This window comes from Lynx rufus, unplaced genomic scaffold (genome assembly GCF_022079265.1).
Source record: "Lynx rufus isolate CCGP_SWC_20201006 ecotype Redwood Valley unplaced genomic scaffold, mLynRuf1.p SCAF_2, whole genome shotgun sequence".
NCBI lineage: Eukaryota > Metazoa > Chordata > Mammalia > Carnivora > Felidae > Lynx > Lynx rufus.
This window is the reverse complement of record NW_025814834.1, coordinates 122,699,589-122,721,657: the sequence shown is the minus strand read 5'-3', so window position 1 is coordinate 122,721,657 and position 22,069 is coordinate 122,699,589. Positions and strand designations below refer to the sequence as shown.

Sequence of the window (22,069 nt, the reverse complement as noted above, 5' to 3'; positions counted from 1 at the left end):
ACCGTGCACCACTGGCCCCGTCAACCCTACCTGCACTTTCGTACACGGTCCCTTCAATTAAACCCTCTGGAAGGGGCCATCCGTTTCCTGCCAGGACTCTGATAAAAGTCAGGGTAAGGGACCTGATGTGGGAGCAATCTCCCAGCGATCCCACAGAAAGGACCGCCGGGTGCTTCCTTACCGAGAGCCGTGATGGAGATGGGGGTGCTGGCCCGGCGCTCCCCCACGATCTGCCACTCGCCGTCCACTGCCCGCACCCATTCGGTCACGTGGCACTCGTACTGGCCCTCGTCCTCCTTCCTGCTGTTGAAGATGCCCAGGCTGAACGAGTTGGGCTGCACCTGCTCCATCTGGACGCCCCCGAAGCTGCTACGCTCCCAGTAGGACGCGCCTGGCTGCACGGTGCCGTCCCGGTCCAGCCACATGATGTTGCTGCGGCGGTTCTGCCGGTCCACGAGCTGCCAGATGACCGAGAAGCGGCCCTGCGGCCTGCCCGCCGTGCGGACGCTGCAGGAGAAGTGCAGGTGCTCACCCTCAAGGATGACGCTGGCGTTGCTGGCCACCTCCACGGAGATACTGCTCTCTGGGAAGAGGGAGAGAGTGCCACGCTGGGGCTTTCCGGCCTCTACTACCCGCTCCCCCACAGACAGGGCAGGAGGCTGGGTGCGGGTGTCACGCTACGCACTTCACCTGGCAGGAGGAACGCCCTCTGACACTTGCTGCGGCAAGCCCTGGCTGCTTCTGGGCACTGCTCCCCACGACTTTAGATCCATCACCTAGGAGGCCCTTTGCTGGGGACCAAGATGCCGTGTGGGATACTGAGGGTCTAAGACCTGAGACTGAACCGGAACCTAAGAAATACAGCACGGTGACGTTCCGACGTTCTATCGGTAATCTGTTCAGCTGGGGCTCAAGGGTTTTTCAACTCGGAATTTCAGGAAGTGGAACAACTCGGAAATTTCTACATCACCTCCATCTTCCCGCTGTTCGGTGCTACGGCAGTCAAATAAGAGCGGAACATCTATCATGGGCCATTTGAGCCCCTCCGGGCAATATCAGCAAGCAGAACAAAAGTGACGGGAGGTACCAGGAAGATAACGTGTGCTTGCTTGGGTGTGGGGGATACTGGGACAGATGTCTGCTTTCATAGTGCGTGTGGCAGTGAGCCCTCATACTTTTTCCACGAACGCAGAGGAACCGACCAAGGCCCCTGGCTCTCTACCCTGCCGTCCACATTCAGCCCTGGTTCCGCTGCTCTGACCCTAACACATCCTGCCAATCAGAGTTGGGGATAAGGACCCCACTCTCTTTGCTCCTTTGCTCTTCACTTAGCTCTGAGGTCACTCAGTCGAACTAATTACACTTTATACGCCTCCTTCTGCAGCACAGGGATGGTGTGGTTCCTACCGTGCACTTGTTTTAAAGATTGAAAAGTTAACAAGACAATGTATGTCAACCACCTGACACACAGCAGGTTTTCAAAAACTGGTCACTGGTGATCACGTTAACTTTCCTATTCCGAACAACTTTTGTTTTCATAAACACCACGGACATTCTAATCTGCCTTCACTACACATATGCTATTTTGTATGACTATCTACGTCGAGTTAAAAGAAAAAAAACAAGTGTTAAAGAATACAAAGCACCATAACTAATTTGGCTTCAATTTTCCGGGTACCACTGATATGAAACACAATTTAAAATTAATCAATTAAGTTAAATTCCCCGATTCAGAGGCATACCTGATTATCGAGAGGGATCACACATACATACCCATAACCATGCATTTGAATCAATCTTTGCTCCCCCATATTTTCCCCCACAGGCAGAAACAGACAGAGATGAGCCCCAAGCCCCAGCAGGTAGTTTCTGTTATGGTGAGGATGCCTGCTACCCATTGCGGGTTGGCTTATTTCGTGTGAAAAATAGGTCTGGGCAGGGTTCAGGTTCCCCAGGAGGGCAACCTCCCCAGGAGCCATACCAGGATGACTTATGGAGATGACCAGGCTTCTGTGGCTCAAAGCATGGAGTTGGAGGCAGGCAGACCAGGGCTTGAAGCCAGGTTTACTGCTTCCTAACTCTGGAATCTTGGGGTTCTTCCTTAACCTACCCCCACTTCCTTTTCTCACGTGCAAAACGGAGACACTAAGAGTTCCTACTTCTTGGGGCCACAGCACCGACAATACCAGAGGAGGTAATTTACTTGTCATCATCAGTAATCATACTTCCTCTGTAGGTTAAGGACTCCTCCCCAGCATTATCATTCCATGTGGGGCATCAAAAGGACAACTCCGGTGTCAGGGGCGGGAAACCCCTTTGCTGGCCTCCAGCAGAAATATGACTTGCAGGGTGTCACTGCCATTCCCTACTGCCCCCCCCCCCGGTGGACTCTTCCGTGAGCCCTGGCTTATGAACGATGAGGGCTGCTGTTTGGTGCTCTGTGGCTCCAGCAAAAGCCCAGAAGAATCGCACGGTTACAGGTGGTCCTATGAGAAGAAAAACCGTGCGGCATCCCAGGCAGAGGCAAACACAGGTGCGGTGCGGGCGCTGCCCCTTAGGACGTGGGACGGGCCTGAGAAAAGGCGAGCTGACCAGTTAAAACTCTCTGGATGAAGCGAAAACTAGGACAGAACTAATGAGACTCTGACTGCATGTTCGCCAAATGAAATTTCAAATCAGGAGCCGGATGATGTAGCACAGGCTTAAGCGCAGAGCGGTGGGTCTGGAGTTAGAAGCAAATATTTCTAATGCAACGCACACTCAACCACGAACGGAACCGGCCCAGCCGCGTCTCTGCACGGTGCTCTGGCTTCTTTGCTCACGGGATGGAGAGAACACTGGCCTCTACGGGGATTTGAGGAGTGGGAGTGGGGAAGGAAGTGATATATGCAGAAGCACTATGGGCTCTTGAGAGGAAAAGCGCCATTAAAATCCAAGGCATTATCACCATTACCGACGTGACCGTTGTTCTTTGGTAGACTTACCCAAGTGGCCTTGGGGCAGGATCTGGTGGTGCTGAGGGACTTTAACTACCCAGTTATCTGCTGGAAAAGCAATATAGCAGGCCACAGATCATCAAACAAGTTCTTGGAAGGGGTCGGGGGAAATCTCTTAGTACAAAAGATATAGGAAGTAAACAGCGTAGCTGCCCTTCACTGGATCCTTAACAATGAGGAATTAGTTGCAGATTTAAAAATAGAGAGTCCGTGGTTAAGGCAAGCACAAACCGACAGGAAAACAGTCAGGAGAATGGGCATTCAGTTCAACAATTTCAACTCTACAAATATTCAGCAAGCACCGACCCTATGCAAAGCACCATGCTAGGCATTGCGAAGAAAAAAAAAAAAAAGTCTAAGAAACAAAACAATGTCAAGATAATTAGGTGTGTGAGAGAGATTTAAAAAAAAAACAAAAACAGAAGTACGAAAGAAAGGAACCCTGTTGGTGAGAAAAGAAAGAAGTAGGCAAGACCCTGTGTCTACTCTTTCCTTCTCGCTTGAAGAGAACTACATCAAAAACGTACAGGTGTAAATAAATATGTAAAGGGAATCATCACAAGGCTAGGGGAGAGAACAGTTTGAGTAGTTGAGAAAAGGTTAAAGGTTAGTTTTAAAACTTCCCTGTCTCGTTTAAAATCATGGCATTAAAAGTTTAATTCTCTTTTTACTAAAAACAGAACTAGGAGAGAATTGAGATGTTAATGAAAACATCCTGATACTATGGATGATTAAACACAACAGGAACAAACACAGGTCGTGCCCGAGTCCCCAGCCACAACCGTCACCCACCCAGACCCAGACGAGCCCAGCTTACATGGAGGTGGGGGCCCACCAAGCATCCTTGGAAACTGGCTAAACTTTAAAAGGAAGGCTATGCTCCAGGAAGACGTAAGAGGTCCCACCCACTGACTTTTGAAGACACAATTTCAATAGGGAAGAGACATTTAGGGAAATGCCAACCCTTATACCCCCAAAACCCAGACAGCAAATCCTTTTTAATAATGTGCTCTCAGATTTAAAATCCTCCCACAAAAGACCAACCCTCATAAGTGAGATTTCAAGGTAGGCCTCTACCCACTCCATCTGGGACTTAATTCCACATGGGAGCCAACAGGCGTCCTGGATTCCTGATTTTCCTCCAAGCTGAGCTGGCAGTGCTGGTGTTGACAGAGGGCAGCCAGTGCTCAGATCTGGGATGCCCCCTCCAGCCTGCAGACATACCCCTGCGCTCTGCCTAACTGGGGGTTGCTAAGTGTGGGCAGGCGAGTGGAGAAGGGAGACAGGTGAACTGGTTTTGCCTGCCAGAGCTGACTTGAACCCTTGAGTTCCAAAAGCCCCGCCCTCCCCTCCCTCCCCCTCCCCCGCAGCTCATCGGTCCCCTGACTCCTCTTAAATGATGCCAGCTACAGACCAGACCACGGGGAGCAGAAGGAGACAGTACATCTTCTCTACTTACTGATGGGGAGGACGATGATGGGGATGTTCTTGGGCCGCTTGCTCTCCTTGTCGATGAATTCCCCGGTGACTGTTTTCTCTCTCTCTGTCACACGACAGTTGTATTTCCCGCTGTCATCCTGGCGGAGGTGATAGATCTTCAGCACAAAGACACTGTCGCTCTCTTTGGCCACTTTCAGCTGGCCCCTGGCTTCCCGATGGGCAAATTCACTGTTGAGGACCGGCACTGCATTGGGCCCCATGCTGGCAATGAGCGAGCTGTTGAAGGCCCAGGAGACGGCAAAGTAACGGTCGGGAACGTTCTGAGCCTCCAGGATGCATCTGAACTCCACTGGTTCACCCACCGTGTACAGCCGCTTCTCCGTTTCCAGCCGCACGGTGAACTCTTTGTCTAAGAAAACGAATTAACAAAACGATGGATGCCTTCTGGGTGAATGAGGGCCCCCGGCTAACCCAAGTGCACCAGCAAATTCCCACCCCCCATGCCCTCTTTACACTGCCAACCACAGCACTTCCCCTTGTCTTCAGAGAAAAACCCAGAGTCTTCAGAGAAATTCCTGAGGGTCGCAGACAGAACTCAAAGGCAGCTAGACCCAGACAGTCTAAGGGGCTTGTTACCTCAGTTAAGACGCGTGGGGCTCCGTCTGCAGCCTATGACGCAGAGGTCAACAAGGTCTATCATCCCTGACATCGCTTACCCAGGCCTACCCTTGATCTATATACTCCCAGAACCCCATGTAAGCAGCAGGATTGCAAACATTTTCTGCAGATGTTGTAGGACTCACCCCCACTGACACGTGAGACAAAATTACACAGTGCTGACCCCAATCCTCATAAACGCTCAAAAAAAATACATACACTGAAATATGTTCTCCACTGCCACATGGGTACTGGAAATCAGACACAGGTAAGACAACCCTTCACACAATTCCAAGGGCAAAGGGAAAACCAAAGTCTCTCCATGAGTTACCACCTGTCAGATAAAATCTCAAGAAAGATGGAGAGGGAAAATTTTTACCCACTTCCACCGAAAGCTAATGACCTCTGAAATGGACAATGAATCCAAGCACCCTTCAGAAAGCTGGGTGTCTGATCAGGAATGGGGGGGGCGGTGCTCAAAGAAGGGCTCATCACCACTAACAGCATCCCACGCACAGTGAGACAGTGGGAGGCTCTCATGCCTCCCAGGTTCAGCCTCTAAGCTCTAAGATGCTCTAAGAGCTCTAAGCTCTCAGCCTCTAAGATGACGCATGGATGGTGCTTCGCCTGCTAGCATCTCTCTCTCTAAGAGTCTGCATGCAGGATAGACTCCCTGACTAAAATCGACAGAAACAGAAGAAAAGACAACCAGCGCTGCCACCAATGGGGAAGCAGAGGCTTTTAAGCAGGACATTGCACACTCTCGATACCTCTCCTTCCCCCTCCCTCCCTATCCCCATTCAAGGAATCACCCAGAGCCCTGGCCTCAGAGTTCCCAGGCAATCCCACGGATTGCCTTGCACAGTGATGCTCCCTACTCTGTCTCTAGCACTCACTTCGTGTCTTCCAGGCACTGCTACCGACCTGACCTTGGCCTTACGGCTCTCTCTTACCTGGTCTCTCCACATCAGACCCAACCTGCTTAATCAACCTCCATCTGGCCTCCATGGCTTTTTGCTTCTAGAACCCAGATCTAACTGTCATTCCTTCCTTTAAAATCTCTATTTCCCCCCTCTAAGTGTCTGCAGCAGTGATTTTTAAGCATTCCTTGGTGGGGGGCGGGGGTGGTGCAGAGGCAAGGGACTTTGTTCCTACAAAACCTTGTGTCGCCCAATATAGACAGCATTTGGTTGAAGCAGGCGAGGGAACGCTGTGGCCCTCACACGCCTTCCTCCAGCACCTCCTGGCGCGCACAGACACATGGACACATACACACCTCCACGTGCAACCTCTCAGCCAGCTCTAAGGGCTTCCTAAGATCCCAAGGACAGCTTGCAAACACCTGGTCGGTGGAGTCAAGGCCAAGCTCCAGATCACAATATGTGGGGCTTCTGGCCGCCTTTCCTTCCTCTTCTCACTCATTCCCAGGACACAAGCTCGCCCCACGCTGGACTCCTCTCTGCTTGCCAAACACAGCACACAATTTTGAGCCTTTATGCTTGTCCCTCTGACGCCTCTGCAGGCTTCAGATTTGGCTCAACTCACCAAACTTGTTGGCTTTCTTGGATTTGCCTTAATGCTCCCATCCAGGGAAAACTTAATGTTGCGAGACCACTCCCCAGTCACCGTGTCCCTGAGCGCTGGACGCACAATAGCATCGCAGCATTCAATACACTCTACTTAGCCACCGGCCTTCACATCCACACCTTCCCTCAGTGCAGCCTCCAAGAGGCGTTCATCTTTGAAACCCCGGTGCCACACCTTGAATGCAGCAGAGACCTTACATGTTTACTGAAATGAACTAAGAGAAGGACAAAGCTGGGGCTGCAACCATTGAACCCGAAGAGCCCAGAGGCACAGAGTAACACCATCAACTTTTTTTTTTTTTTCCAATCTAGTTTTCCCTTTGCTGGCTTCATCTGAATACATTTGCTGGGCAAATGCAAAAAGTCCTAATCCCAAATTGGTAAGATTAAAATAAAGATTAACTGATGCAACCTAATTTAAAAGCATTAAGATTCAAAATTTGGTCCAGACTTTTGAAGCCGATCTTAAAACCATCCAGGAAGGGAAAGGATAAATATGAAATCAAGTGGCTTCCACAGATGTCTTAGTCCTGGAAGATCCAGAAGCTGCTAAACGCTCTGGGTCCTGCAGAGCAGATAAAACACTCCCTTTCCGGGAGCCAACGCTTCTCATCAAAGCCCATCAGATGTCCAGAGAATCACTCCTGCCCTATCACCCGTGGAGCTGTGCTTGACGACACGAGTGGTGGTGGAATCGCCTGGACAGTGTACTGGAAATCCAGCTTCCCAGATCCCAGCCCAGGAGCCTGGTTCAGGAAAGCAGACTGTTGGGCAAGTCGGAAGCACTGCTCTACAGGGACCTATGAATGAGTGGCAGAAGACCAAGGCCACTGACTGTATGTAGCAAATGGGAGTGTGACGTTAAGGACAGGTCCCGAAGAGGAGACCCCACCGGCACCACAGCTCACCTGCCGCACCTACACATCTCCAACGCCAGCCCCTCACCAGAGGTGAGCGGCAACACAAGGAAGGTCCGCGGGCCACTTGCTGTGCCTGATGATGGCACAATCACCACCCTGCAACCAAAGCCGGGGGACTGAAGGCTCATGGAGAGACCTCCCCCAGCCCCGCAGAGGCAGCCAGTGACAGTGGTCGGCTCTGACCTGGAGCACGGCTAGACTCGGGGGCATGGGGAGCACAGTGTGAGACTGCGGGAGAATAATACGAGCAGGCAGGAAAGGAATCAGCTCATGGTGTTGCCATCTTCTTGCCCCAGCTATAAACATGTCACTTGACCTCCTCTTTCACCAGATTTATGGAAGAATCTGGCACTTGCCAGGCTGGCCTTGCCAACCCCTCCCATGACCTCTCTCGGGAACCCCCACACAGCAATCTGCCCCTGGCATCTGTCCCACCACTGCCTGACCTCACAGAACTTCTGAGGGACTCTGAAGGAATAGGCGATTAAGCATTTCGGAAATGGTAAACCACCACCAAAGACGTATCATTAATATAAAGAAATAATAACTTAAGCCAAAATTTCTCTAGATCATAATTTCATACCCCTGGTGGAAGGCTCACAATCTCAAATGTCTTTCACAAACGAAACAGGACTGGTCCCCAAAACAGGCAACATCATCAAAGGGGGCAGACCAGTGTGGCTAATGGGGGAACCCAGTCATCAGACACAAACAGTTTATGTGACATCTCCCAGTTTTTAAAATGAATTTGTAATTCAAGGAAATATAAAATTCCAGGTAGGTCCAAGAAACCAGGTCTGTAAGCCGGACTCGGTCCGGGCTGCCCTCTCCAAGACTCACTAGACGGTCAGATGGTACGTAGGTATCTATACACTCCTAGGACTTTCAGAGGTCACCAGAGAAGGAGTTGGCACACCCTCCCAGCGTCTGACAACCCGCACCATCAGGCAGAGAATGGGCACGAGAGAGACTGACCCGTGGGCTGGACGTTGACCACGGTTCCCTCGGAACGCTTTCGGGTCATGGCATACCACGAGCCATCCGGATCCTGGATCCACTCGGCAGCCTCACAGTAGAACTCGCCCTGGTCGGAGGGCCGCAGGTGGAAGACGGTGAGGCGGAAGGTGGTGCTCCCCAGCTTGTCCAGCCGTACCTCCCCCAGACTCTGCCTCTGCGCATATTCGCTGCTGGAGTGAAGCACGAAATCTCGGCTCAGGGAAATCACCTCCACGGGCTTCTCGCCCCCTCTCTGCCGGAGCCAGGCCACAGACAGGTGGCTGTGCTGGAACGTCTCTGTGGCCACCTCACAGGTCAGCTCCAGAGGGTCCTGCTCCACTTTGTGCAGAGTCTGCGGTATGGCCGTGGTCTGCAGAGTGTCAGGGATCACTGCAACACAGAAGCATCCCGAGCACATGGTCACAAAGCCGCAGAATCAGTCTCACACTCACGGGGGCCAGCCGCCCACCCCGCCCAGCCTTCGGCAATCACCGTGAGGCCGCAGGTGACCCCAGGTGGCACAGAAACAGAAGGGATTTTCTCTTTGGGTTTGGACTGCAGTTTTTTGACACTTACCTGTTCGGTATTTTAATAACTTTTAGATAACAGGCGGGATGTATTTCGTTTCACATACTAAACGAACTCCCTGAAAATACCGCGTGAAACGAATTCTCTTTTTAAGCTCAGATGGTTTGCTTTGGTACCGCTTCAGGATACTTTCACTTGGCTTCTGACCGATCTTCCAAAGGAAACAGTTCCTAGAAGTTTACATTTCTGTGTGCCCGGCTCACCTCCTCCCTGCTCGCCATCCCACCCCCACCTCCCCCCTGACTCACTCACGTCAGCAATGCATTGCTCTAGGAAGGCTAGGTTTCAGAAAATCTTTTTGGTAGAGGAAAGCAAGAGCATCCTTGGTTGTCTGATAGGCTGGATTTTCATATGACTCATGTGTCAAAGTGGTCTGGGCTGGAAGAAGCCATAGTTTGGGCAAGCGAGGACGCTGCCTCGTGGCCACTTGGTCAGAACCGTACTCTGGAGACTAAACACGGCCCCTCTCGGCCTGATGGGGACACCCCAATGACAACCAGTGTGTGTTTCCTCAGCACACCCACCTCGGGCCTGGCTCTCACAGGCCTCCTGATAGGACGTGGCAGGAATGGCGAGCTTGGCGTGGAGGGCGGGGGGATTTCTGGGTGGACAGTGTGGGGCTGCAATGTTCACCCGTGAGGATGGTCAACAATACCAAGGCTGTTCTGTCCTTCTGCCCCAAGTCTTAACTTCCCAGTTTTTATTATCACAACTATGCATGGAGATCATGACTCGGGCAGAAAAAGAAGACCAGCCTCGATACTGGTGACCCTTCATGTCAGCAAGCATGGGGGCCCAGTGCCGTCCACACCTAAATGTGTCCCCTCCCCTACCGCCAGCTCCCGTCTAAGCAAGGACCTACAGCCGTATCTGCTTCCTGACTGAGCAGCGCCCCCGGTGTCACTGAGCCTGTCCAAGGGCCTGCCATCTGCAAGCCCTTTCACTTCTCTTCCAGCTGATGTCCTATGCTCCATCTTTCTCGTCATTTCTTCAGGCAACCACAGATGTCCTTGCCTTGTATCCCCTATCCCCTTTCACCAGCTACAGCGTCCGTCAGCCTTCTCTGAATTCTTTTTTTTTTTTTTAAATGTTTATTTTTGAGAGAGAGACAGAGAGAGAGCGGGAGAGGGGCAGAAAGGGAGGGACAGAAAATCCCAAGCAGGCTCTGCACTGACAGCAGAGAGCCTGATGCGGGGCTCAAACTCACGAACTGTGAGACCGTGACCTGAGCTGAAGTCGGGACACTTAACCCACTGAGCCACTTAGGCGCCCCTTCCTTCTCTGAATTCTTAACACCTGCACTACAGTTTTCATAAGTTTTAGCCTCAACCTGCTATGTATTCACAAGCGAACCCACAACCTTTGTTCACTCGTGCTAGGTGTTAACCACTCAAATGTGTGGGGAACTTTGGTCTTTTGGGGTTTTTTTCAAGTGAAATAAAGTTGCACTATTAAAGAAGCGACTCGGTGTTATGGACTCCACGTTTATTTCCTCCCCCCCCCCCCAAATCCACATGGTAAATCCCAGTGGGTCCCACACACAGTGGTGTCTGGAGGTGAGGCCTCTGCAGGGGGGTGATTAAGTCAGGAAGGTGGAACCCTCATGAATGGGATTAGTGCCCTTGGAAAGGGACCTCAGTGAGCTCTCTCATTCCCTTTCTGCCACGGGAGCAGACAATGAGAAGTCAGAAGTCGGCAACCCAGAAGAGGGCCTCCCCCGCCCAGAACCGACTGTGCCGGCACTTGGATCTTGGACTCGCAACTTCCAGAACCGTGAGAAGTAAATGCCTGTTGCTGAAGCCACCCAGTCTGCGGTATTTTGTTACAGCGGCCCGAGTGGACCTGCTCGGGTGGGACACCGGCCACGGGAAACATCACCTCCTTACCTACTAGGTTCATCTTGGCACTGTAACTCCCAAAGTACCGCTCATCCGTGTTGGGCGTGTGGCACTCGTACTCCCCGGCATCCCGGGCCTGGAGATCGGTGATGTGCAACAAGGCCGAGTTTCCCTGGACCCTCTCCACGTAGATCTTCCCCCCACGGACGCGCTGGGTATAGATGGCATAAGGGAAGGAAGAGTCCACGGTGCTGACGATCTGGACCTCGCGCTCTGGGGCGGACGGCAGGTAAATGGACCACTGGAAATTCTGCTCAGAAGGCCCCTGGTAGCCACTCACGTTGCACCAGATGGTGATGTGGGAGCCCTCCGTGCGGTACAGGGGTCCTTCCTGGACGGCAACATGCCGCTGTGCCAGCACTATACCTGTGGGGGACACACACACACAGGCTCGCTTACTCCTCAGACCAAGATGCAGCGCAGGCAGCAATCTCCAAAGGCTTTGTTGTTTGTATGACATGATAATATAAATAGCTTACTGGCCCTTTCGGAGGCGCTCTGTGATTTATAAATATTAATTAAAACACTCGGTGGTAAAGCTCTGTCCCTAATTTGCATATATGGAAATCGGATCGCGCAAAGTCGTGGTTCTGTTACTTATTCAACGGCTGACCCCTGGGAGTTTCATTTAGTCCCTCTGTTTGTCATCTGTGTGGCGGTTTTATATCTATTTATTAACGCTGTTTATAAAGTTTTTAATAAAACGAGCAGGAAAAGTTGAATCCCTGGCACACAGTCAGATGAAAACAAATAAAAGCAACCGTCTTGCAATCTAGGCCTGCAGGCAGGGAGGAGTCCCGGTGCCCTTTCTTTGGAGCTGCAGCCTATGTTTGCAAATGTGGCTACTCCCGGGACACCACGTGGAGGAGTGTGACTTACCTCCTCTACCCTCCTTGAATGGGGGCAGAGCTGAGCTCCTGCAGGCTGCAGCAGCTTTAAGTCGAGTGAGTGCCCCTGAGTGCGAATGTGCAGGGCTGAAGCGGATCCCTGCTGCCCAGATGCCCACACGTTGCCAATGGCAGGTGATGGGGGGCTGACAGTGCAGACCCGTAACAAGGAAGCAAGCCTGCCCTTAGTATGGTGGCTCTGATTCCCCACCAGTCCCCCTGCCTTCCACCTGGGATATACTTCTCTGGGGTCCCCTCTGCCTCCTCCATGTTTTTCTTAACACGGTCTCCCCTTTAGACTCAGGGGTGAGGAAATATGGTGAGTTTCACTTCTCATTCCATGCCAGCCTAACACTGATCCTGCCTGAGCCACTGAGCAGGTGGGAGGGGGCACATGCCTTTGGGCTTCCTTCCCTGAAGCAGCAGCAGCCGGGCACAGCAGCGAGGCAGGTGAGTTCTAGCCACAGCTCTGCCAGGAATTGGAGCGGGATGTGTCATCTTGGACAAGTTGCTTTTCCTTTCTAGACCTGAATCTCTTCAACCACAATATTATTTTTTTAATGTTTATTTACTTTTGAGAGAGACGGACAAACAGACAGAGTGTGAATGAGGGAGGGGCAGAGAGAGAGAGAGAGACACAGAATCCATGAAGCAGGCTCCAGGCTCTGAGCTGTCAGCACAGAGCCTGATGTGAGCCACTTAGGCACCCCAGACCGTGAGATCATGACCTGAGCTGATGTCGGACACTTAACCGACTGAGCCACCCAGGTGCCCCTAAAATGATTTCTAAGAAGGCTTGGGAGTAGACTAGCACATGTGCCAATGCTGACTTTGTCACTTCCTAGCTGTGACTCTGGATAAGTAACTTAACCTCCCCAAGCTTCAGTTTCCTCATCTGGAAGAAGGGCATAATAATGTGTGCCTCCCAGAGCTATTGAAAGGACTCAGTAAGAGAACATGTGCAAAGCCCCTGATACACAGTCCAGCCCACAAATACTCCTCCATAAAGAGCCGCTAGCTAACCCTTTCTGGCTGGAACGTTCTGTAGCTCTGGATCCGCAGGGTTTGGCCAGGGATCACCCAAGGACATTCTAATGGCCCCTTGACAATGACAGCATCTCTGGGCCACCCACAGCTGCAGTGCACTTCCACTCCGTGAAACCTTCCCTCTCCCCCTCTAGAAAGGAATCGCAGCTGCCCCCAGCGTAAACCTATCTGATGGGGGTCCAGCTGGTGAACAGCCGGTACAGCTCAAGTACTAGCAGGACGCAGCTCTAAGCCCAGTCCGGGGGCGCAGCTTGCAGGGGGAGGGGGGGCAGGGCTTGTGCCTCAAAGCAAGCTGATCTAATCGACAAGATGACAGACTTTAAAACAGACCCTGCAAGGCAAGACCCGTGGCTTATGAACCGTAATTCACGGAGAACCTTTTCCCCAAAACGAAATCTTGCCCAGAACCTCATCTTGGCTTCAGCACCAGAAAGTGGGAACTGAAAAAATGAAGGGTGGGAACCGAATCAACAGATCATGGTGGTGTGTGAATTTACCCGATCCATTCTGCTTGACAGCATTGATTACGATATCGAAAGTCATTGAGAAGACAGCTCATTAGTTATTTTCAGTCTGTTAAAATGTGGTGTATAACATTGTGACTATGTGTACTCTTTTTATGACAACTTAAAATATCTATATGGTGACATTTAAATCAAATGTTTGCAGTTCTCTAGAAACGCAGAACTCCGAAAACAATGTAACTATAGTCATAACATTTAGGTCTCTTTGCACTTCAGCGTTCTGTTAACCAACAGCCACCGCCACTCGTCGCCGCCCGCTGCAAAGAAGGCTGGAGGCAGGTCGGGAGCCAGCTTCTTCCTTGAAGACGCTACTTCTCAACCTTGCTCTACGGTACTGTCACCAGGCAGCTTTACAAAATAGCAGGGCCTGGACCCCACCTGAGGGAACTGGGCATTCGCATTTCTAAAATGCCCAGTGCATGGCAGGGTCAGGAACTGCTCCTCCCGGGTGTCTCCACATAGTGGCAACCAGGTGTCCAAATGAGAAAACATGTCCTAATGTTCAAGCTCTCTGGCTTTCAGCTCCTTCCTTCTGCAAACACTCCACATCGATTTGGGTCAAGAAAGTTTCACTCTTCCCTAGTGACTGGGTGGACGGGAGGCCCATCAGATACTGGCTATTGTGAGGCAGTGCTGAGCTTACTCAGCCCCCAGCCCGCATCCAACCCACAGACCTTCCCAAAGTGCTTGGTCCTTACACACCACCCCCTGAAAAGCAAACAGTGTTAAGTGGCATTAAGGAGCCAGGGCAGCGGGGTCAGAACAACTTGTCCAAGCCAGAAGCAGGTTATAAGCAACACTGCCAAACAAACAAATAAGTAAACGCTGGGTTGTACTTGAGTCACACATATTCAGCTGCACCCATGTTTTCGTTATCTCCTTAATTTCCTTCCTGCCCCACAAAGGGCTTTTGACCCCTGAAAATAATGCCGTTCTTAGGGAATGGACCCTAACATAGAAGTAAAAATTACCTTATTTTCCTCAGTCTTATTCCCTTTGTGCATAGTTCCTTCTCCAGCACTGCCCCTCACTTTCTGAGACCTCAAAGAGAACCAGGTCCCCTACCTGGGGCTCAGGCATCCCCTAACCTCATGGCCCCTCCTATCTTCCCTCTAAGCCTACAACAGAAGACTCCTCCTGGGCAGGGATCACCTTTTTTTTTTTTTTTTTAATTAATTTTTTTTTCCTTTAGACATTCCTATACTTTTTGAATTCCTCTGCAACAAGCAAATATCACTTATGTAATTTAAAACAAAAGAACAAGTATTCACAGTATTATGTAGAACTGAACAGTACTATATAGAACTGTACCAAAAGCAGAAAAAGCGTAGAAGCCAAAAACAAAAACAAAGAGCAAGGACAACAAATGCAAAACAGTGACGCATGTGGTATATACTAATCCAACCATATCAGTAATCACTTCGAATGTCGATCGCTGGTCTAAATGTGCCAACCAAAAGACAGGGATTGTTAGGGTAGATCTAAAAACAACCCAGCTACATCTTATCTACAAGAAACCCACTCTAGATATACAGATGCGTGTAGATTAAAAGTAAACGGATGGAGGAAGACACACCATGTGAACACTAACCAAAGGAAAGCGGGAGTCGCGACATTAATTTCAGACAGAGCAGATTTCAAAGTAAAGAAAGTTATCACTGCTGATGAAGGACATTACATAGTTCTCCACGAAGACATACCAATTCTTAACATGGATGCACATAACAACAACATACTAGATGAGGCAAAAACTGAACAGAACTGTAAGGAGAAACAGATGAATTTGCTATCATAACTGGTGACTTCAGTACACCTCCGTCAGAAATAGACCTAACAAGCCGAGAATCAGTAAAGACATAGCTGAACTCAACACCATCAATCAACTGAATATAATGGACGACTATTGACCGCTTCATCCAACGACAGCAGAATACACATTCTTCTCAAGCTCACATGGAACATTCACCAAAACAGACCACATTCTGGGCCATAAAACACACCTTAACAAATTGAAAAGATTAGAAATCATATACTGTCTGCTAGCAGACCACAATGGTATTAAGCTAGAAATCAATAACAGAAAAATAATTGGAAAATCCCGAACTGTGGATATCAAACAACACACTTCTAGAGAATACCTGGGTCACAGGAGAAATCTCAAGAGATATTTAAAAGTACAGTATTTTGAATCAAATGAAGATGAAAGCACAGCTTATCAAAATGTGTGATATTCAGGGAAAACAGTGCTTCAAGGGAAATTTTATAGTATTGAATGCATGTATTAGAAAAGAAGAAAGATCTTAGGTTTAATTTTTTTTTTTTACACATTTATTTATTTTTGAGAGACAGAGTGAGACAGAGTGGGAGCAGGGGAGGGGCAGAGAGAGGAGACACAGAATTCAAAGCTCCAGGCTCCAGGCTCTGAGCAAGCGGTCAGCACAGAGCCCGACGTGGGGTTCAAACCCACGAACCGTGAGATCATGACCTGAACCGAAGTCGGATGCTCAACCAACTGAGCCACCCAGGTGCCCCAAAAAGAAGAGAGATCTCAAATCAGTAATGTAAATTTCCTCCTTAGGAAAATAGAAAATGAAAAGCAAATGAAGTCCAAAGTAAGCAGAAGAAATCACAAGAATCAGAGGAGAAATCAATGATATTGAAAACAAGAAATCAATAGAGAAAAATCGACAAAATCAAAAGCTGGTTCTTTGAATAGATCAATAAAATCAATAAGCCCCTAGCCAGACTAACTAAGAAAAAAGAGAAAGGACACCAATTACTAATATCAAAAGTGAAAGAAAAGACATCATTACAGAGTCTGTGAAAATTCAAAGGATAATAAAGGCATCCTATGAACAATTCTGTGCCTACAAATTTGATAACCTAGATGAAATGGATCAATTCCTTGAAAGACACCATCTGTGAAAACTCAAACAAGGAATAGATGATTTCAATACACCTATACTTAAAGAAATTGAATCAATAATTAATAACCTTCCAAAGCAGAAAGCACCAGGCCTAGATAAATAAAAATAAATGGTAAATTTATTCACTGGTAAATTCTATTGAACATTTAAGGGAAAAAGTATAACAACTCTCTATAATCTCTTCCAGAAAATAGACAGATGGAATACTTCCTAACTCATTCTATGAGGCCAGCACTACCCTAATACTCACTAGACACAGGCATTTTAAGAAAACTACAGGTCAATACCTCTTATGAACACAGATGCAAAAATCCTCCAAAATATTAGCAAATCAAACTCAATGATTTACAGAAAGAATTATATACACCAAGACCATGTGGGACTTATCCCAGATATGCAAGGCTGATTCAATACTTGAAAACCAATTAATGTAATCTAGCACATCAATGGGCTAAAAAGAAAAATCACATGATCGTATCAATAGAAGGAGGAAAAGCATTTGACAAAATCCAAACACCATTCATTATAAAAACTCAGTAAACTAGGAATACGGGGGAGTTTTTCCAACTTGATAAAGAATATCTACAAAAATCCTATAGCTAACATCAGACCTAATGGTGAGAGACTCAAAGCTTCCCCACTAAGATCAAGTACAATGCAAGGATCTTCCTTCTTACAACTTCTTTTCAATATCATACTTCTCTTCAATATTATCAAGTCCTTGCTAATGCAATACGGCAAGTAAAGGAAATACAAGATATACAAATTAGGAAGGAAGAGAAAAAAACTGTCTTTGTTTGCAGATGACACGATTGTCTATATAAAAAAAAAATCTAAGGGAATTAACAAAAAAACAAACAAAACAAAACCCTAGAACAAATAAATGATGACAACAATACTGCAGGATATAAGGTTAATATACAAAGGTCAATTGCCTTCCATATACCAACAATGAACAGAGGAATTTGAAATTGAAAATAATATCATATACATTAGTACTGCCCCAAAATGAAATAGGTAGAAATCTAACAAAATGGTAAAGAACTAAATAAAATCAAAGAACTAAATCAAAGAACTAAATAAATGGAAAAAAACTCAATGTTCTTGGATAAAAAGACTCAATATTGTCAAGGTATCATTTCTTCCCAACTTTTATCTATAGGTCCAATGCAATCCCAATCAAAATCGCAGCAAGTCATTTTGTATATACCAACAACCTGATTCTAAATTTTATACAGAGAAGCAAGAGATCCAGAACAGCCAACACTGTATTGAAAGAGAAGAACAGAGTTGAAGGACTGAAACTACCCAACCTTAAGACTTACTATAGGGGCGCCTGGGTGGCTCAGTCAGTTGAGTGTCCGGCTTCGGCTCATGATCTCAGGGTTTGTGAGTCATGATCTCACGGTTTGATCTCACGGTTTGTGAGTTCGAGCCCCACGTTGGGCTCTGTGCTGACAGCTCAGAGCCTGGAGCCTGCTTCAGATTCTGTGTCTCCCTCTCTCTCTGCTCCTCCCCCACTTGTGCTCTGTCTCTCTCTCTCTCTCTCTCTCTCTCTCAAAAATAAGTAACCATTAAAAAAACTTAAAAAAAAATGACTTACTGTAAAGCCACAGTAATGAAACAGCACGGTAATGGAGAAAGAATGGACAAATAGATCAATGGATCAAAACAGAGACTACAGAAAGAGACTCCCATAAATACAGTGAAGTGATCTTACAAAGGGGCAAAGGCGATCCAATAGAGCAAAGGCAGTGTCTTGAGCAAATGGTGCTCACACAACTGTAACATCACATGCAAAAAAATAATAATCTAGACACAGGCCTTATCCCTTCACAGAAACTAACTAAAAACAAATCACAGATCAAAATGTAAACTGCAAAACTATAAAACTCCTAGAATATAACATAGGAGGAAGCCTAGATTAACTTGGGTACGGTGACGCCTTTTTAGATACAATACCAAGGGTATGATCCATGAAAGAAATAATTGATAAGCTAAGCTCCATCAAAATTAAACTTCTGTTCTGTGAAAGACAAAATCAAGAGAATTAGAAGACAAGTTTCTGGCTGGGAAAAAAATATTTGCAAAAGACACATCTGATAAAAGACTGTTACCCAAAATATACAATGAACTCTTAAAACTCAAAAAGAAAAAAACAAACAAACAAAACAACAGATTAAAAAAGGGGCTAGAGACCTTAACAGACACCTCACCAAAGAAGATATCAGATGGCAAGTAAGCATATAAAAAGATGCTCCACATCTCATATCCGCAGGGAAATATAAATGAAAACAACAAAAAGATACCATCACACACCTGTAAGAGTGGCCAAAATCTGGAACAATGACAACACCAAACGCTGGCAAGGATGTAGGGCTGGAGGAACTCTCATAGCTAGTAGGAATGCAAAGTAATATAGCCATACTGGAAGACAGTGGGGGTTTCTAACAAAACTAAGTATACCCTTACCCTATGATCCAGCACTTGTGCTCCATGGCATTACCCAAAGGTGCTGAAAACGTTCGTTTATACAAACACCGGCTCATGAATGTTTATATCGGCTTTATTCCTAATTGTCAAAAGTTGGAAGCAGTCAAGATGTCCTTCAGTAGGCAAACAGATAAACTGTGGTACACCCAGACAACAGAATACTATTCAGCATTAAAAAGAAATGAGCTTTCAAACCATGAAAAGACATGAAGGAAATTTCAATACATAGTATTAAATGACAGAAACCAATTAAAAGAAGGCTTTATAAGAATCCAACTATATGGCATTCTAGAAAAGGCAAAACCATGGAGGTGATAAAAAGACCAGTGGTTGCAGAGGGTGGGGAGATGAACAGGCAGAGCACAGAGAATTTTAGGGCAGTGAAAATACTTTGTATGATATTGTAATGATGGGCACATTTTATTATACATTTATCCAAACCCACAGAATGTACCACAAGAAGAATGAACCACAGGGTAAACTATGGGCTTCAGGTGATGATGATGTGTTAGTACAGGTACATCCCTGGTAACAAATGTACCACTCTGACGAGTGATGTTGATAATGCATGATGCCATTGTGTGCGGAGGCAGGGGCATATGGGAAACTTCTGCATCTTCCTTTCAATTTTGTTGTAAACCTAAAAAAGTTTAAGAGAAAATACTGGGTAATAGGATGGCAAGTGATTTTTATTTTCTTCTTTACATTTTACTCCCTCCCAACCTCCATCCTCTGCAAAGAGTATGTTCTAGTTATAGACGTAGGAAAAAAATTTTTAACCAAAAATAAAAATAAGGTATGATTGCTGTATAAAATTTCTTCTTTATTGACTAACACGGTATAATAGAAAATATGTATTTGGTCTTTGTCCCTGGTATGTGGCTCAGAGCTTTGAAAACACTTGGAATTTCTTGAGTGATAGAAACGTGTTTTGTCATTCATAAAGAGCCCCTTTTTCCCCTAAGGGGTTATGCTAATGATTCAAGATGGGCCTGTAGACACTTTCAAGAGTGGAGCTGGCCTTCCTTAAAGGGTTGAAAATTTCAACCCCACCCCCCAAACTCCAGGAAGAGATAGGTACTAGAGTGAGCTCAAACACCAATGACCAATGATTTAATCAACCATGCCCATGCAATGAAATCCCCATATAGAAACCCTAAATGACAGGGTTAGGAAAACCTCCAGGTCAATGTGCAGGGACGGTGACGCACATGGAGAGGACCAGAGGTCACCCTCCATACCTTACCCTATGCACTCATTAGAGCTGACCTGTGCGACCAATAGGAAATGCAGAAATAATGGAGTTTGACTTCCAGGGCTAGGCCATAGTCAACAGGGTTTCTGCCTTGCTCTCTGGGATCACATACACCATGTCATGAGGACATCAAAGCAGCCTTCTGGGCAGATCTACCTGAGGCCTCCTTCCAACAACCAGCATTTAACTGAGCCACCCGGGAAGTGGGTCTTCAAGGCCAGCCAAGATGACTGCAACCCCAACCCCCCCCGGGGGGGGGGGCACAGAGTGAGAGCCACCCAGTTAAGATGCTCTGAAACTGTATGAGATAACGTTTACTGTTTGTGTGTGTGTGTGTGTTGTTTGTTGACTTTTTGTATCATTTTAAGAATTTTATCGACAACTGCCATAATTACTGCTTTCACAGAGCGCACATAGCTTCTCCGATCAAAATCCTTTTTTGGAAGACTACATTTTTTTTAAGAACAATTTTAGGTTTACAATAAAATTGAGAAGAACTTACTGTTGTTTTAAGCCTTAAGTTCTGGGGTAATTTGTTTTGTACCAGTATATGACTAATATTGACACCTGTGAGTCCTACATTTAATGAAAAATTGTGTCCTGTGCCTGTGTATGTGTTTTCTGGAAAAAGGGTCCATAAATTTTAAGATTCTGAAAGCGATTCAACACCCAGAAAAAAAGATTAAGAATATTGCTTTAGACAGTCCATGGTCATTAGGACAGGCCATGTCCTTTTAGATTTAGTTGTGACAGTCTCCAGTCACATAAACAAATGCATGGCATTGCTTAGCTAGCTTTTCAAGATACTATATGTCCAAGGATGCTCTCACTTCTTCCTCTGTACTAAGTCCTAGATGAACCTAGCTAGGGGCAGTATGACTCAGGAGTTAGTGACAAGGAGGGGTCACTGTGCCCGCGAAAACTAGCTTCTCACGCATTTTTTAGAATATGCCGGGGTTCAGTGAAGCCACATCGCTAGGCACGGGACCCAACGGCTATGTTTAAGAAGCATGACTGAGCATGTCAAGGTGACAAAGGATCTAGCTCACCATTCCACACCTGCTCTTCCAGTGTGGCCTCTCCAGTCATCAGAGCTCACTCAGCACCCAGCTGGGACAAATTCCGCCATGCTAGTATGTTTCCGTATCCATAAAATGGGAATCATGTAATGTACCATCCAGTGATCTCACAGGCAACCCCAGAGATCAAATAATATTGCGAAAGCCACCAAACAAATATTTCAAGAGTCCCCTTTCTTTCTACCCACATGAGATCATCTAAACAGAGGAAAAATCTTTGGAAGTATGAGCACATAAAAGGAGTAATGATGTTCAACTTTTGGTTAAAAATGCGAAGTTGCATATGTAGTAAAATTATGTTTAAAAAAAAAAATCTACCTAGAAAAACGACCGAAGAAAGCATAATGATGCTAGGCTGAATCTTTGAGTGGTGAGAATACGGGTGACTTTCCCTTTCTCTTCTTTTATTTTCCCATTATTTTATTATTTTTTAATTTTTTTAAATGTTTATTTTTGAGAGGGAAATGGAGCATGAGTGGGGGAGGGCAGAAAGAGAGGAAGACACAGAATTCAAAGTAAGCTCCAGGCTCCGAGCTGTCAGCACAGAGCCCGACACGGGGCTCAAACTTGTGAATTGCGAGATCATGACCTGAGCTGAAGTTGGACGCCTAGCCGCCTGAGCCACCCAAGCGCCTCTCTCATTATTTTAAATAAGCAAGTATGTTTTGCTTTAAAATGAAGATAAATGATGATAGTGATCAGCACTTTAGTGTGCCAGACACTACCCTAACTGTTCTGCATCCATCATCTCATTTAATCCTCACGCTACGAAAGGT

At 47.1% G+C, this 22,069-nt stretch overlaps 1 protein-coding gene across 2 annotated transcripts in view; it reads right to left on the bottom strand.

Moving 5' to 3' along the window:
• The window catches only part of IGSF3 (immunoglobulin superfamily member 3), a 93,199-nt gene that overhangs the window by 27,932 nt on the left and 43,198 nt on the right, over positions 1 to 22,069 (bottom strand). For both annotated transcript variants that reach the window (XM_047083183.1, XM_047083184.1), the window contains exons 3-6: positions 11,070 to 11,447; positions 8,575 to 8,985; positions 4,456 to 4,845; positions 182 to 583 (exon numbers count right to left, since the gene is read on the bottom strand). In XM_047083183.1, the coding sequence (XP_046939139.1) occupies positions 182 to 583; positions 4,456 to 4,845; positions 8,575 to 8,985; positions 11,070 to 11,447 (1,581 nt within the window). The remainder of the gene's footprint in view (positions 1 to 181; positions 584 to 4,455; positions 4,846 to 8,574; positions 8,986 to 11,069; positions 11,448 to 22,069) is intronic.